This window comes from Scaptodrosophila lebanonensis, unplaced genomic scaffold (assembly GCF_003285725.1).
Source record: "Scaptodrosophila lebanonensis strain 11010-0011.00,11010-0021.00 unplaced genomic scaffold, SlebRS2 tig00001423-arrow-arrow-pilon, whole genome shotgun sequence".
Taxonomy (NCBI): Eukaryota; Metazoa; Arthropoda; class Insecta; order Diptera; family Drosophilidae; genus Scaptodrosophila; species Scaptodrosophila lebanonensis.
In genome coordinates, this window is record NW_022060748.1 from 310,277 (window position 1) to 327,041 (window position 16,765).

At 40.4% G+C, this 16,765-nt stretch overlaps 1 protein-coding gene across 1 annotated transcript in view; it reads left to right on the forward strand.

Moving 5' to 3' along the window:
• The first annotated feature begins 1,026 nt into the window (after nt 1–1,026).
• The window catches only part of LOC115633459 (lachesin), a 106,133-nt gene continuing 90,394 nt past the window's right edge, over nt 1,027–16,765 (forward strand). The window contains exons 1-2 of the mRNA XM_030530914.1: nt 1,027–1,126; nt 1,924–2,042. Coding sequence (XP_030386774.1) covers nt 1,027–1,126; nt 1,924–2,042 — 219 coding nt within the window. The remainder of the gene's footprint in view (nt 1,127–1,923; nt 2,043–16,765) is intronic.

Genomic DNA, 16,765 nt, shown 5'->3' on the forward strand with positions numbered 1-16,765 from the left:
TCGCGCGTTTTGTTTTCATACTTAAATTGAGTCGTGATACGGCCCACAACTTGTTAGTGGCTACCACCTTCAGTGCACACATTAGATGATACACGCTTTATTGGAATCCTACTTTAAATAATTTCTTGAGCCAAGTGTCCTTCTATACAGCTTACTGCAGCACCGGTATCTAAAAGACCACACACTTCACGGTTTAATAATTTAATGAAAGCATAAGTTCTTTTGTCGCTTTTCTTTTTGCGAATCGCACCAATTGTTTTGATTGCGCGCCAATATGATTTAAGGCTATTATAGTAATAGACATAGGTCTGTACTGTGATAGTAATTTTTCGGTCTCTAAATTTTTACATAATGATTTAAATAAGTTCAGTGTAAAAAGTCGTTAATATTATTATCTTTGTCAACGTCAGCTAGTTTCTTGCCAACGTTATTTGTTAAAATGGGCTTATCTATTCGGTGTTCGTCGCCTGATTCAATTGAACACTCGTTTTACGTTTTTTTTTTTTGACATTTTGGGCAAGCAGACTTGTATGTATGTGTTTTTTGTGCCACAACCGTAGCAGAACATTTTTCGTTTGGCTACAGAATTTTCAGGATTATTCTCTTCGAACACCTCAGCTACGTTTCTTTTAAATGGACTTGATTTTTGATACCCATGCACACGTCTGACTTAGGACGTAGATTCGTATATTATTATGCAGTTATATCCCCTTTACGTGAGTTCGAATAGCAAAGGAGGTAAAATTTATAAACAACATTTTTGTACCCCACATACATACAGAGTATTTCAAAGTCAGTACACCTGACTTTAGATTCTCCACTTGTTTTTATTTATTCACCAGAAAATTAACAAATATCTAATTACTTATTTTGCACTTTATACGTGGATATGATTTGTAAACAACAATTTTTTAACATTTTCAGCAGATGTTACGGAATCAAGGCTCAAGCTTAAAAACTAACTTGACTATTATTTAAAAAACAGAGAAAGTACCTGATCAACGCCTGCGTAAAAAGACTGCCAAAATGACCCATATTCGATTCTGCCTTAGGATTTTTATCGCTACCATATTGATACTTATCGGCGGACTAAATAAAAGCGGATGTAGTTCTGCACTAAACACAGGTAAAGACGAAAATGCATATTATCAAAGCGGTAGTCTTATTTTGTCTTTATGGGTATTCCTGCATCGTCTAATTTTCAAAAAAGTCAATTTTGTTATAATAATATTGATAATTTGCATTATTTTGTTGAAGTTAATATAGAGTATGGATGTAATCAAGAATTCTGCCAAAACAAAAGGTTTTAATCAAACCACGAACTGAATGTATATGTATGCTATAGGGTGGAAATTTTTTAAGAAAAACATTTTAAGCATGATTTATTTACGGCTTTGAAGAATATGATTACTAAATTTGGTGATTCTTCTACTTTTTTAAATGATATTTCCAAGATCCTTTATACAGACAGACATGGTAATATATACTCCTCGTACCACACTGATCACGAATTAATACTTCGTAGGATCTTCAACTCAACTTCTTTTACCCTATGAATCTTTGGGTATAGGGTATAAAACCCAGCTACATTTAGTGACTAGGAACTATGACAAATGATTATCAATAATGTATATTTGATATATTGTCAGCTTATTATGCTCAGAGAAATCAAGACAATTGCCGTTAAGATAGTTCCTTAAGATAGTTTAAGTTGAATATTATGTAACTGCACGATGTTTTCCTTGCTAACATACACATGTACCTACTATATATGTATACATATTCCAGCAGTTAGAACTAATACCAATGTTTCATAAAAGAAGTTTCGTATGGAACATAAGAAAATTAAGACGATGAAGGAATACTAATCTTAAGTTACACAATTTGTAACTGTATCTCTTCGTACTTCTTCTTTAACCATAGGTCACACTGAGACTGATGAATCAGGGCCTGCATTTTTGGCACAACTAAGCAATATTACTGTGTCTCAAGGTCGAGACATATCCTTTACATGCGTGGTGGATAACTTAGGACAATATCGGGTATATTTTTATAATACAATTTTGTATCCAAAAATCACTGCAGCATTTTTTTCTCTTGTATGATTTTATTGTTGCGACATCATTGCGGTTAGTAAAATATAACTATAAAAATAAATTAATGTTTATGCTCTGTGCCTGAAAGGTACAAAAGTATATTAGGCTTACTCAAAGTTAAAAATCTAACAGACACAAGAAGTCATGGCAGTCAATACAAAGTATGTAATTACATTATTGATGAGCATAACAAGACGAGACGACTATCCCTACCTGTCGTTTGTTCGTCAGTCCTCACCCTATATACGAGTAAATATGAGGTACAAATGTATTTCACAACTTCCTTCCTCCACTTCCATCCACTCCCACGGTATTACTGATTTTCAATAGCTCCCGCAATTCTTGGACCTTTCCAATCGAATTTGGCAGTCACATTAAGTTAGTGCTTATGTGTCCGTATGCCAAGTTTCATAATAATAGGTCAATTATGCAGATTTCAAAATTCCAAGAATTACGGGAGTAATGGTGAAACATGAATTGTGGTGAAGTGTGGGGGGGGGGGGGGGGGGTATCAGAATAAAAAAAAAACAAACTTGGCCTGTCTAGGACTTATGTACCTTCTGAGATCCTTGCGCTCGTCCAGGCGGACGGACAGACGGTCAGGTGGATGGCTATATGGACTCCGCTTGTCAACTTGATCAATAATACAAGATGTGTTCCAAAGTAAACAGGACTTTAAAAAAAAAAAAACAGAACAAATGGTTTTTTAGGCAAAATCAATTTGCTTCAAGACAGCTTTTTGCGTGATCCAAAAGCATGTCGAACGAGTGTTTTAGCTCGTTGGCCGGTATGGCCACCAGTATGCCGGTGCAAGCCTTTCGAATGGCCTCTACGTCTGCATAACGCTTTCCTTTCATGGGCAAATGCATTTTTCCGAAAAGGTAGAAGTCGCACGTTGCCATATCAGGTGAATACGGCGCTAGATTCAAAAAGTCCTGTTTACTTCCGAACGCACCTTGTATATATACACTCGCCCAAAACTAATATACCCTTTCACCCTTTGGGTACAGGGTATAAATATAAAATATTTAATATAATATATATTTATATATAGTGATTAATTATATTAATTAATAATTAATATTAGCCCGCGAGCATTTGCGTGAACGCCAACTAATTGTTGAAAAAATACAACACAAATATTTAAGAAGCGCATCTGATCCCACAAAAGAATGTTGCTTACTAGATCTAGACATGTACGTCCGTCTGTCCGTCCGTCTGGATGAACGCAAGGATCTCAGAAACTACAAAAGCTAGAATAACCAAAGTTGGCATCCAGATTCTCCTAGGTCCGAGTAAGGACGAGTTTATTTTATTTTTTCGAAGTTTCCCCCCCTTCCCCTGGTACAGAATTTCGTCAATAACGTCCACATTTCAAATGCTAACTAAATCAAACTTTGCACACATAATTTATATATAATTGTTGCTCAAAATTTTATTCAATTCGGTCAATTCTAAAAAAATTTATTAGCGAAACAAATTCTCTCCAGTGCAACCCCCCAAACTGCAGCAACAAGTTCACTCTTCTTCTTCCTCTTTTTACTGCTGCTATGGGCGCATATAACTCAGTGACGAAAGTTTACCTGGGTACAGGGTATTACACTGTCGGGCTTTCTCGACTGTAGCGTTCTCTCTTGTTTATAACATCATTTCGATTTTTTCGCAATTACGGGGTGTACTTCCATAAATTTGACGAAAATTGCCGGAGCAGTCTATGGCTATCCTGCCAAGTTAAATTCTGCGCAAGTCTATTTGGATGGTTCCGAAGCTTAAGCTGGTACTTTGCTTTCACCTTAGCGATTTCATCTTTAACAGATCCAACATTTAAGTCTTTCCGGATATTTTCACTCCGTACCCACCTGGGTGCCCCAGTGATGGTTCTCAGTATCTTCGATTGAGATCTCTCGATTAACTCGAAATTACTAATGGAAGCCTTTCCCCATAGTTCAGAGCCATATGTCCAAGTTGGTTTGAGAACTGCATTGTACAAGACTACTTTGTACTCCAGTTTTAGTTGTGAACGGACGTTTATAAGCCCATGTAGATTAATAGCTTTTAGTTTCAGTTGATCTATCTTCGCTTCGATGTGTTTGCGCCAAGTAAGTATATGATATACAGTGTCGATCCAAGCACGCTTCCTTGGGGTAGACCAGTTTCAATTGGATGGTATTCGGGAATGAAATCTTTGCATCTAACTGCGAAACTTCTTTGCTGTAGGTATGACTCCAGTATTTTTTGGATGTTCTGTGGAAGTAATATTTTGATTTTGTGAACTAAGCCATCCAGCCAAACGCGGTTGAAGGCTTGCACGACATCCAAAAAAACAGCGGAACAATACTTTCGTTTTTCAAATGCATTTCGTATATCAGAGGTCATTTTTTCGCGAAAACCAAATTGGTGATTTGGGATTGCACTGTAGGTGCTGCTTGATACGATTCAGGCACGGCAGGAGACTGATAGGTCTATATGAAGATGTTTGAGACTTGACCCCTCCGGCTTTATGGATCATTGTGATGACAGATTTTCTCCATTGCACATTGGTCCAGACTGCCAATTTTTTGGCATAAATTCGGAACATGAAGTTAGAGTTAGAAGTTAGAAATTTGGTACAGGTGCTTGTAATGACATGCATAAGAACTGTGTTTAATTTCGGACCGATCGGACCACACCCACTCCTACCGCCCATATAAGACACAGATATTGTCATTTGTTTTTCAACTAATGTGTGTTCGTGTATAAGTATTTTACCACAAAATATTTCCAAAATCATCTAGAAGTTGTAGAGGTATTATAGTGATTATGAATAAGGATTTCTGTGCACTTTCAACCTCTCCTACAAAATAGAAGTGCACGAAAAGTCGCAAAAAGTCGAAAAAAGAATATTTAACATAAGTTAATATAAATATTCAACTTTAATTTGGCATTATTACTTTTTCGCACAAAGCCTTGCAGATCGAACAGCTGAATTTAAAGTATTATCTATATTCCAGTATTGCATAAAAATCAAAAATATTTATGTTTTTGTTATACTTGTAGTTAGGGTATGCGTTTTAAGAAAGTAATATCAAAATAAGAATTTTTTCCATGACAGTTTTGATTTTATGCCAAAAAATTGGTCGTCTGGCATAATGTGCATTATTGAGGACAATAGCCCCATCTCACCATGCTGTTGACAATTATGGTGAGAAAAAATAATGCACAGCTCTGCAATTCAATGATAATTTTGGGGGGAAATTAAATCGTGGCCCGGGGCTTTTAATAGCCTGTACCCAAAGGGTGAAAGGCTATACTAGTTTTGTGCGAATGTATGTAACACACAGAAGGAGGCGTAGCAGACCCCACAAAGTATATATATTCTTGATCAGGATGAGAAGACGAGTCGATAATGTCATGTCCGTCTGTCCGTCCGTCCGTCCCCAATGTGTGTGTTTGGCATTGTAGTCACCAGCTGCTATGAAGCGGTCACCTAGTAGGTCGAAGAAATGTACAAATTATCAGAAACGGAGAAGCGCGGTGGGCAGTATACTGCGGCTAGGCTTAAATAGCCGCTTTGTGTTTTGATATGGATTGTTGTGGCCTGTAGATAAGTTGTAGCAAATGATGGTAACGGATAGTGCCTGATGCGACGCTTTATCAGGATGCTAGTACCTCCATGAGCCTTACCATTGCTACTACTGTATTTGCTAGAGTTGCCCGAATTGATTCAATCCCACTAGACAATTGGGATGGATTTTAAATCGTATGTTGGGTAGTAGTTTCTGGCCATGCAATGTCTGACGATTCATTATACCTGCAGTGGTTTGTTGACTTATGTGACTTTTTAACTCTTTGTATACAGGACAGCCTCTATAGTTGGCAGTGTAGTTTCCCCCAGAGTTGCTGCATTTTTTAGCAGAGGCGTCCTCTTTATCTGCAGGGCAGGCCTCATTGATATGTACATCCCCGCAGGCAACACAGACTGCGCGTAGGGTACAGTAGGTTCTTGTGTGTCCATATTCCTGGCAGTTTGTACATTGGACAGGTCCATTTCGTTTGTGCGGTTCCTTAACGGTTATTTTACGGTGCAGTAGATATTGCAGCTTGTAAATTGGGTGAACTTCGTTTTTATTATAGGCATACAGTCAGGTGTCAGTTCTACCAAGAACATTGGTTGGGAAATTTTATTTCTATTTATTATGTTCATTGCCAGTTTGACTTCAAAGCTCTTATCTTTAAGTCCATCTTTTATCTCGCTGACTGGAACTGTTGGCTCGATTCCTTTGATAATCACTTGTAATCCCTTACTACATTTAAGTTGGTAGGTGTAGTAGTTTATCTTTTCACCGTTGAGTTATTTGACCAGTGATCGATAGGTATTTTCATCATTGACTTGTATTTTAGTTTCATTTAAGCTACCCCTTTTTATAGACGTAACATAGAATTTAATTTCGCCAATTTTTTTTTTTTAACCAATTCTGTACAATTTGCCTGCCACACATAAATAGGTGGCGACTTTAGTTGCTTAGCTGTTTCGGCGTTATCTTCTTCAGGTAAACTGAGAATCGCGAATCTATTGTTTTTCAGCGCCTCAGTTGGCACAGTGATTTTTTTAGCTGTCTTGGGTTTTTTGGGTGCGTTGTTTCTCTTAGTCGCTTGTGGGCTTAGTTTTCGTTTAATTTGCACATAGCGATTGAGCCCAGTCTATATTAACGTTCCGTTAGCGCTTTGCGTACTTTGGGAGAAGCTGGGAGAGGGGGAGGTCGCAGTGAGTTGACAATACCGGGCACTGGGCACCGCATGACCCACTTTGCAATGTGCTGGGTGATCATATTACCGCAGGGGAGAGGGAGCGTTCTCTCTCCGAATTAGCTTGCAGTAATGCAGTTGTTGCTGGTACCGTTACATCGGGTGCGCGTATAGAAATGTAAGCGTTGTCACAAAATGACGAAAGTCGACGTCTTGTTATTGTTGCTGCCGAGCACGATTCTGGCTCATTATAATCTGTACATGAAATGCTGCAGCGCTGCCCGCGGCTGTTGTTGATGTTGCTGTTTGGTTGATTGCGAAAATGCTTACACAGACACAAATAGATGCGCATAGACATACATACACCCACACAGACGCAATTGCTATGTAAATGTGCAATTATAAACCCTTTACGTGAGTTCGAATACCGAGGGAGGTAAAATCGATCAAATTTTTTTTAAATTTATTATTTTTTTTTATTTTCTATAATTATTGTAAACATATGTACAGAGTATTTCAAAGTCGGGACACCCGACTTTAGCTTTTTTTTCTTGTTTTTGTTTTGCTATTTGCAGAGCTTGGGCTCTTACTCGTTGGCATTACTTTATTTTTATACCCTGTACCCGTAGGGTAAAAAGGGTATATTAGGTTTGTGCAAAGTATGTAACATGCAGAAGGAAGCATCTCCGACCCCATAAAGTATATATATTCTGAATCAGCATGACGAGAGAAATCGATCTAGACATGTCCGTCCGTCTGTCCGTCCGTCTGGATGAACGCAAGGATCTCAGAAACTATAAAAGCTAGAATAACCAAAGTTGGCATCCAGATTCTCCTAGGTCCGAGTAAGGACCTTCCCCCGCTACAGAATTTCGTCAATAGCGCCCACATTTCAAATGATACCTAAACCAAACTTTGCACACATAATTTATATTTAATTGTCTACTGTTGTTTAAAATTTTATTCCGTCAATTCTAAGAAAAGTTATTAGCAAAACAAATTCTCGCCAGTACAACCCCCACCAAATTGCAGCAACAAGTTCGCTCTTCTTCTTCCTCTTTTTGCTGCTGCTTTGGGCGCATATAACTCAGTGACGGAAGTTTACCTGTGTACAGGGTATTACACTTTCGGGCTTGCTCGACTGTAGCGTTCTCTCTTGTTTTCACAAAATTTAGTTCGAATTTCTTAATTCTAATCACAATATATGATCAATTTACATGGGAGTCACGAGCATAAGTGCCCATGCATACCCTGCGCGTCTTTTCGCGAATTAATTTGGTTAATTTAATTGCACTATAATTTTAACATACGGCGGAGCGAAATAAAAGTACGTCCGACGTCTACGACGTTCACTTTTTCCACTTTTTATAGCCTGTACCCAAAGGGTGAAAGGCTATACTAGTTTTGTGCGCATGTATGTAACATACAGAAGGAGGCGTGGCAGACCCCACAAAATATATATATTCTTGATCAGGATGAGAAGCCGAGTCGATATAGCCTTGTCCGTCCGTCCGTCGGTCCGTCTGTCTGTCCGTATGAACGCAAGGATCTCATAAAGTATAAGAGCTAATAACCAAACTTGGTTTCCATATTCTCCTAAGACCGAGAAAGTACGAGTTTGAGTTTTTTTTCGATGCACCCCCCCACTCCCCCGCAATTCGTGTATTTTCTTATAACTTCCGTAATTCTCGGAATTTTAAATCAATTTTGGTAGGTACATCCAGTTAGTACTAATGTGTCCGTGTGCCAAATTTCATCATGATAGGTCAACTCTGAAGAAAGTTATAGCCATAAGTAAAATCGCTGCTCATGCGCTGCCTGCAGCTCTGTCGGCAGCGCTGCCCGCAGCTGTTGTTGTTGTTGCTGCTTTTGTTCAACTTTGTGCTGCATACATACACGCATATAAACACGCATAGGTACGTGATGTAAATGTATGCTGTTAAAACTGAACATAAACATGTATTCTAATTTAATTTAATTAATTAATTCATTCATTCATTTTTTTTAATAATTTAATTTTTTTTTAAATTTTCTTTTTTTTAATTTTTCTTTTTTGTGGAGAGTACAGGGTATTTTACTGTCGGGCTTGCTCGACTGTAGCGTTCTATCTTGTTTTTATCAGAAAAGTGAAGGACGAAGCATTGGACCCAAAAGGCGAGAAATTGTTGGAAATGTGCGAGGCTACAAATCTCTTCATTCTAAATGGTAGGACTGAAAGTGATTCAAAAGGAGTTTTCACGTTCATAGGAGGGCAGGGCAAATCCACAATTGACTATTGCATGGTAGGCGGAGCTTAGCACAGTCGTGCCTCTGATAGGACAGTAGGCGGGGATACGCTGTCTGACCACCTACCAATTACAGTATAGGTTTGTTTTGCGACTACAAGAGTTGAAAGTCAAACCATCCAGTTGCTGCCTAAACTTCACTGGACTGAAATACTTAGGCCCAAATACGTGTCATGCCTACAGAGAAACTTAGAGCATCTGGAAAGATTTCAAGGTTCTAATGAAATATAGATGCGATCGCAAAGGTAATCGAAAATGCAGCCGGAGGTTTGCAAAAGCCGCGAAACATAATTTCCAAACAAAAATAATCATTGGAATATAAGCCATATAGTTTATGTGAGCAACCTGCATCAAAATTATTTTGTATATCCTATGTAAATATTATTAAAATATCAAATTTTTAAATTCTCACCTTAAATACTAGCATTCACACAAAGCATCCAAAACTTAAGCATCCAAACTTCAATCCTGGCTGAGCCTGGCCAGGGAATATGGCGTTGCTTTGGATATTTCCTCTAGCACCTAGCTTCAGCACAATGCGAAATATTAAAGCGTATCAATATCGCTACTAGGAATAAGTATGCTCTCCTAGCGAGCCAAAGTGACACCCGATCAATTTACAGAGGATTAAATAAAAATCTCGGGGAGACAAACTATTTCAACGATAAATAAAGCTCGCACCGAAATGTTGACATTAAACTATTCGCCTCACATTTAAAACGGGGTATGTGATCTGTGCAATCTCGAAGCCACAGATAAAGTAATTCACTTCATCGGCCCCAATTCTAAGCGAGGTAAGATTTCAACATTTACTGAAAAGTATGAATTCCGAACAAACCATGGATCTCCCGAACGGAACTAATTGAACTGCATTAGTAAAATATCTAAAACATGCGCTTAGATATAGGGAGCGGATACAGCTAGGTGAGTTTTATACTCTGTACATTAAATCTACAAGAGTATATTAGGTTTGCGCGAGCTGAAAAATGTAACAGGCAGAAGAAGGCGTGGCAGACCCCACAAAGTATAAATATTCTTGATCAGCATGACAAGACGAGTCGATCTATGTCTGTCTGTCTGTCTGTCCGTCTGTCCATATGAACACCTGGATCTCAGAGACTAAAAGTGCTGGAGACACAAAATTTTGCACAAAGATGCGTACGCTGCGCAAGTTTGTTTTATTTTCCCCCCTATGCGGCTTTCCCGATTTTCCATTCGTATAATTGCCTATATCTCGGAGACTAAAAGACCTAGGAACAAATTTTAGTCCAAGATGCCTTTTGTGAATATGCAGAAAATGTGTATTTTGGAATTTCCCTCCCTCCCCCTTCTCCCACGCAAACCGTAACTCCCGTAATTCTTGGAATTTCGAACTCAAATTTTACAGATATCCCCAGTTAGTTATTACAAGTGTGTGCATGCCAAGTTTCTTTATGATAGACCGATTTAACAAGAAGTTATAGCCATAAATATATTTGCTGATGCAGCGCTGCCCGCGGCTGTTGTTGATGCTGATGCTTTGGTTGACTGCAAACATACCTCCAGTTAGTGATTATGTGTCCGTATATTGAATTTCATCATAATTGGTTAATTCTGAAGAAAGTTATAGCCATAAATAAAATCACTGCAATAAAACCACGCATGGGCTGCTGTTTTGTTCAACTTTTTGCTGCATATATACATGCATATAAACACGCAGAGAGACGATTCTGATGTAAATTTATTCTATTGAAATTGTACATAAACTCTTATGTATGTATGGATTTATATTTAATTTCATTAATTCATTAAATTAATGACATTTTTAAAAATATTTTTATTGTTGTTAATTTTTCTTTTTTGTGGAGAGTACAGGGTATTTGATGTCGGGCTTGCTCAACTGTAGCGTTCTATCTTGTTTTATTAATTATTTTTTTATTTTTAAATTAAATTAAATGGTATAAGTTTGCTTCTTTTAGGAACTTTATTAAATTCGTTAGATTGGTATTGGTACGGTTGGTTATTGAGAGTGGATTGGTATTTTTGAAGAATTTTAACGTACATTTCTTAGGATTGGAGATGAACAGTGTAAGATGATATGTTGGACAGAGATTGGTATGATATTTTGGCAGTGTGTACAGTTGTTATTTTTAGTGTGGTCTAAAAGGTGCTTATGAGAGATTTTTGTATGGCGTAAAATAAATCGAATTATATTTATTTGATTTTGTCTGGTAATAATATTATGATCAATTAGTTTACTAAATTGCACGAGGGTAGTTTGGTTTTCTTTTAAAGGTTGATACCAGTTGGATGTTTGACTGATTCTCCTCAGATTATTTTTTAATACCCTGTTAAGTTCGTCCGTATTCAAGTTTTAAGTGTAAGTCAAGACGAATTTAAAAGCCTCTTTGGCTTTCTGATCAGCAAGCTCGTTACTTTTGATACCTTTGTGTCCAAGGACCCATAGTAGTCGTATTTTAGGATATATGTAGTTGCATAAGTTGTGATCTAATACTTGCTTTGTAAAAGTTGTGGTTGCTGATATTATTGATTGCTTTTAAAGAAGGCGGTGAATCTGAACAGACTATAAATTTGCGGCGTTTAGTTTTTGCTATTTTAAGGGCTTCATAGATTTCTATAAATTCAGCGGTATAAATTGATGCGTCATTTGTTCGTAGTCCAATCTTAAATGGTTGGGTTTCTGATGTAATTTCAAATGTGGTTGCATAATCTGTCTTTGATCCGTCCGTGTATAGGAATGTGTGTTTATTACAAGTAAATTTGTTTTTATAAAAGTACCCCGTACCCGTAGGGTAAAAAGGGTATATTAGGTTTGTATAAAGTATATATATTCTGAATCAGCATGACGAGAGAAATCGATCTAGATATATCCGTCCGTCTGTCTGGATGAACGCAAGGATCTCATAAACTATAAAAGCTGGAATAACCAATGTTGGTATCCAGATTCTACTAGGTCCGAGAAAGGACGAGTTTATTTTATTTTTTTTGAATTTCCGCGTATTTGTTGTTTATAAAAGTGTGGGGAAAGCTGGAATCATTGGATTGATGAGACCAAAATTTTGCAACGCAATTAGCTATTTCGAAATTATCAGAGATTGGGATATCAGATATGGGGCTATTAATTATATGGATTTGCTTTGTTGTTATGAGGCCACAAAAGCGCCTTATATTTGACCATATTTTGCTTGTGGGCGTAAGGGGTTGAATTTTGGTGGTGAAATTATAGAGAAATTCTTTTCAAGCTATTTTGAGCATTCTTCTAAATTTTGCTGCAGCTTTATAATATTAGAGTTTGAAATACACAAAGTATATATATTCTTGATCAGCATGACAAGACGAGTCGATTTAGCCCTGTCTGTCCGTCTGTCTGAACACCAAATTTTAGTCCAAGATGCCTTGTGTGAATATGCAGAAAATGTATATTTTGGAATTTCCCTCCCTCTCCACCACAAGTCGCGATTTTCTTTAACTCCCAGTTAGTTATTATGGGTCCGTGTGCCAAGTTTCACTATGATAGACCGATTTAACAAGAAGTTATAGCCGTAAATATATTTATTGCTGCAGCGCTGTTCAAGCACTGCCCGCGGCTGTTGTTGATGTTGCTGTTTGGTTGACTGCGAAAATGCTTACGCAGACACGAATAGATGCGCATAGGCATACATACACTCACACAGACGCAATTGCTATGTCAATGTGCAATTATAAACCCTTTACGTGAGTTCGAATACCGAGAGACGTAAAATCGATCAAATTTTTTTTTTATTTTCTTAATTTTTATAGCCTGTACACAAAGGGTGAAAGGCTATACTAGTTTTGTGCGCATGTATGTAACACACAGAAAGAGGCGTGGCAGACCCCACAAAGTATATATGTATATTCTTGATCAGGATGAGAAGCCGAGTGGATATAGCCTTGTCCGTCTGTCCGTCTGTCTGTCCGTATGAACGCAAGGATCTCAGAAAGTATAAGAGCTAGAATAACCAAACTTGGTTTCCATATTCTCCTAAGACCGAGAAAGTATGAGTTTGAGTTTGTTTTCGACGCACCCCCCACTCCCCCGCAATTCGTGTTTTTTCTTTCAACTTCCGTAATTCTCGGAATTTTAAATCAATTTTGGTAGGTACATCCAGTTAGTACTAATGTGTCCGTGTGCCAAATTTCATCATGATAGGTCAATTCTGAAGAAAGTTATAGCCATAAGTAAAATCGCTGCTCATGCGCTGCCTGCAGCTCAGTCGGCAGCGCTGCCTGCAGCTCAGTCGGCAGCGCTGCCTGCAGCTCAGTCGGCAGCGCTGCCCGCAGCTGTTGTTGTTGTTGCTGCTTTGGTTCAACTTTATGCTGCATACATACACGCATATAAACACGCATAGGTACGTGATGTAAATGTATGCTGTTAATTAATTAATTCATTCATTTTTTTAATAATTTAATTTTTCTTAAAATTTTTTTTTTTTTTGTGGAGAGTACAGGCTATTTTACTGTCGGGCTTGCTCGACTGTAGCGTTCTATCTTGTTTTATTTCTATACTTATTGTAAACATATGTACAGAGTATTTCAAAGTCGTGACACCCGACTTTAGCTTTTTTACTTGTACTTGTTTTTTTTTTTTTTAATTTATACGTTTTTTAATATAATTTAATTTTTTAAGATCCGTGCGCTTGAGCTCTGTTTCAAATACAACTGTGGGAAGCACTTATAAGTAGATAGATTTGAAGAAATGTTCAATGACAATTCTGTGAATGTTTCTGGCAGCAAGTAACAATACTTGCAGATATGTTGTATAGTCCAGATTAAAAATCTCCTCGACACACAGGGCGTCGTTACGGGCGAGATGGCTGTAGGCGCATAAGGCGTGGATGTAGTTGTAAGCCTAGCTTATAAGTTTAGTATATAACTTGATTGTATTGAATTCTGTAGTAGTGTAAAGAAGAAACGTGGCTTGAGTTTAGTTTTAGGTTAGTCGGAGTCAGGAGGCGTTCAGGAGTGGACGTGGAATGAAAGGCCATGGTCATTAATAAAAGTACAGATATTTTGGAAACCGTGCCTTTCACTGTTTGCACTTTGGGGTGCCCATTATTAAATTTCAGCACCGTTACAATTGGCGCCCGAGCAGGGACCCCAAAGGCAAATTATTGGAGGTTATTCCTTGTATTGTAATAGCGATTTTAAGAAAGCGTGCGTATCTACGATGATACGATCGCCCATGGCAACTCCAAAACCGGCAGGAGCGGCGGTGCCAACCATATCGATAGCGGCTCCAGCAGCGCCCACAGCATCTATAGTGACGCCCGTAGTAGTGTCATCTACGGCAAACCTGACACGAGCAATGCCGACTTGATTGCAGCGGTGCTAGCGCAGCATACCCAACGGTTGACACAGACCCCAGAGGTCGGCCTCCAGAGACTGTCTGATCAGATCACCGAGCCGGCATCTACTACTGGTGGTGCACATGTCGTCGATAGGCCAACAGCACTGACCCTAGCGCCGCCGCGCGCGAACACACAAGCGGTGACAAAACAGCATGCGCTAATACCAGCCGAACGAGCAGGACGAGCCGCTCTGAAGAATGAAGTGGCATAGTGGGGCATCCAATTCGACAGCAGCGGGGACACAAGGACGTTCCTCCAAGAACTTCGCCTGGCCGGCAAAGAGGTGGTCTCGCTCGATGAGTACGCATGGGCGGCGTACACCAATCAATCCTGGCAAGGGGGAGGCGACCGATAGCGGCGAGTCGAACGTCACACGTCCCGCGCCGATGCCGTAGTCGGTGGTGGCAGTTCCAGCGGATACACAACGACGACGACCAATTTGTAGGCGTTGCGGAATGGGAGGACACGGAGTGGATGCTTGTCCAAATACCCAACGGCTGTATTGTTGGGACTGCGGCCGGCCGTTCTAGCGAACGAATGCTGCCGACGCATAGCAGGCAAGTTCAAACTAGTAGCACAGCGCACGCTTCCGGCCGTGTTCCAAGTGGACTGCGGTGGGACTGCAGTCGTGGACCCAGGAGCGACACGTAGCTTCGTGATTCCAGTGTTGGCACAGCGCTTGCGGGCGGTAGACAGAGGAAATGTGCTGATGAGACACAAAAGACTGTCCGTTAGGATACGATGGCGGCGACAACGGTTTGCAACAGCCGTGTGGTGCTGCCGCTGCTGACACTCCTTAGGTGCATTGATGAGCTCACACTGGGGCTGAATTATATCCATAGAGCCAGCGGTGCAGTTATCGTGGGTGGCCAGACACTAGAACTGCGGGACGACCGGCAGCCACATGAGGTGGCCGATCGCGTCCACATGGAGCAGGAGGCAGCATTGGCTTGCAAATGGCTGCAGCTACTGACTGCAGCAGTGTTGAAGAGCCCCGGCAAATATCTCGACTACGCTATGCAGAATGACCGACTGTTCTGACGCAGCGCACACGTGCTGGGAAAGGAGATTGTGTCCTCATGGAGACTGTGCGTGGCCGCGCCACTACGACAGAACGATTGGAAGAATGCCACGACGCGTCGCAGACCAATATCACTGGCCTGGATTATGTGCGCCAGTGCTGGTTGTGCTGGCGCTACAAGGCCTAGCAGCAGCTGGTAGCGGACAAGATGCATTCCAGGCCAGCGGAGGCAGTGTAGGACGTCATAGTGCGCTTGCGACCGGTAGCAGGCGGTAGACGCAGAACGGCACATGTGCGAGATCGGAAGGCGTCGATGCGCCCACTGCGGGTAAAACAGTAACCTCAGTAGATATTAGCGGCTGCAGCGGCGTCAACGTCAGCAGTGGTGGCGGCATCAAAAGCAGCGGCAACCGTGCACCAGCAGCTGCAGCAACGTTGATGAAGGCAATAGTGGCGACGCAGCCAGCCGCATTTTACAGCTGCCGACAACGCCGCCCGCAGCAGCAGCCATACCGGCGACGCCAGCACAGCCAGGCCAGCGGTCAAGAGTCGGTGCAAGCAAAGCAGGCGCTCCTACTGAAGAATAACGTCCACGTAAGCCTGCAGACATAATCGAATTTATTACGTTTTAACCTCATATAGCTAAAATGATACCTCGACGTCACCGATGGGAGGCCCGTTGCACTGGCTGCAGTCGCAGCATAAGATGTACGCAAAGTTTTAAACAGCACGTGCCCGCTGGCACATAACCAGCCGACGCGTACAACAGGTAGTCCAGCCACGCAGGCTGCGACTAGAAGATATGGTCAGTAATGTATTTTAACATATGTACATAGTATTGTGGCATGCCTGCGGCCTCACCCATATGGTAGCACTGTTGGCTCTCTCAAGCCTGCGAGCTGCGATAAATTTAGTCTTAAGTCAACGATTAAGATATTGGTTACGATTCTGCCACACCATCAGTGTTTTATTTTGCATTATATTCTTTTGCCTTCCACAATATCAGTGGTTCGAATTATACGTTTCCAATCGTGCATATACATATTCTGAAAACAGCAGTTATGGAAGACGACATTGCGGGTACCAATTTTTCCATGGCTACACTCAAAAAGTGGCTAGCGACGTTGGAGTTGCCGACAAAGGGCTCCAGGGCTGAGCTGGTGGCCCGTTTGAACGAAGTGCCAAGGGAGCTGCGAGGCTGCCCTCCGGTTCCAGTCCAAGGACAAGACATGCAGGGTGCACAAGCTCTGCAGTGCGATATTATTCAAC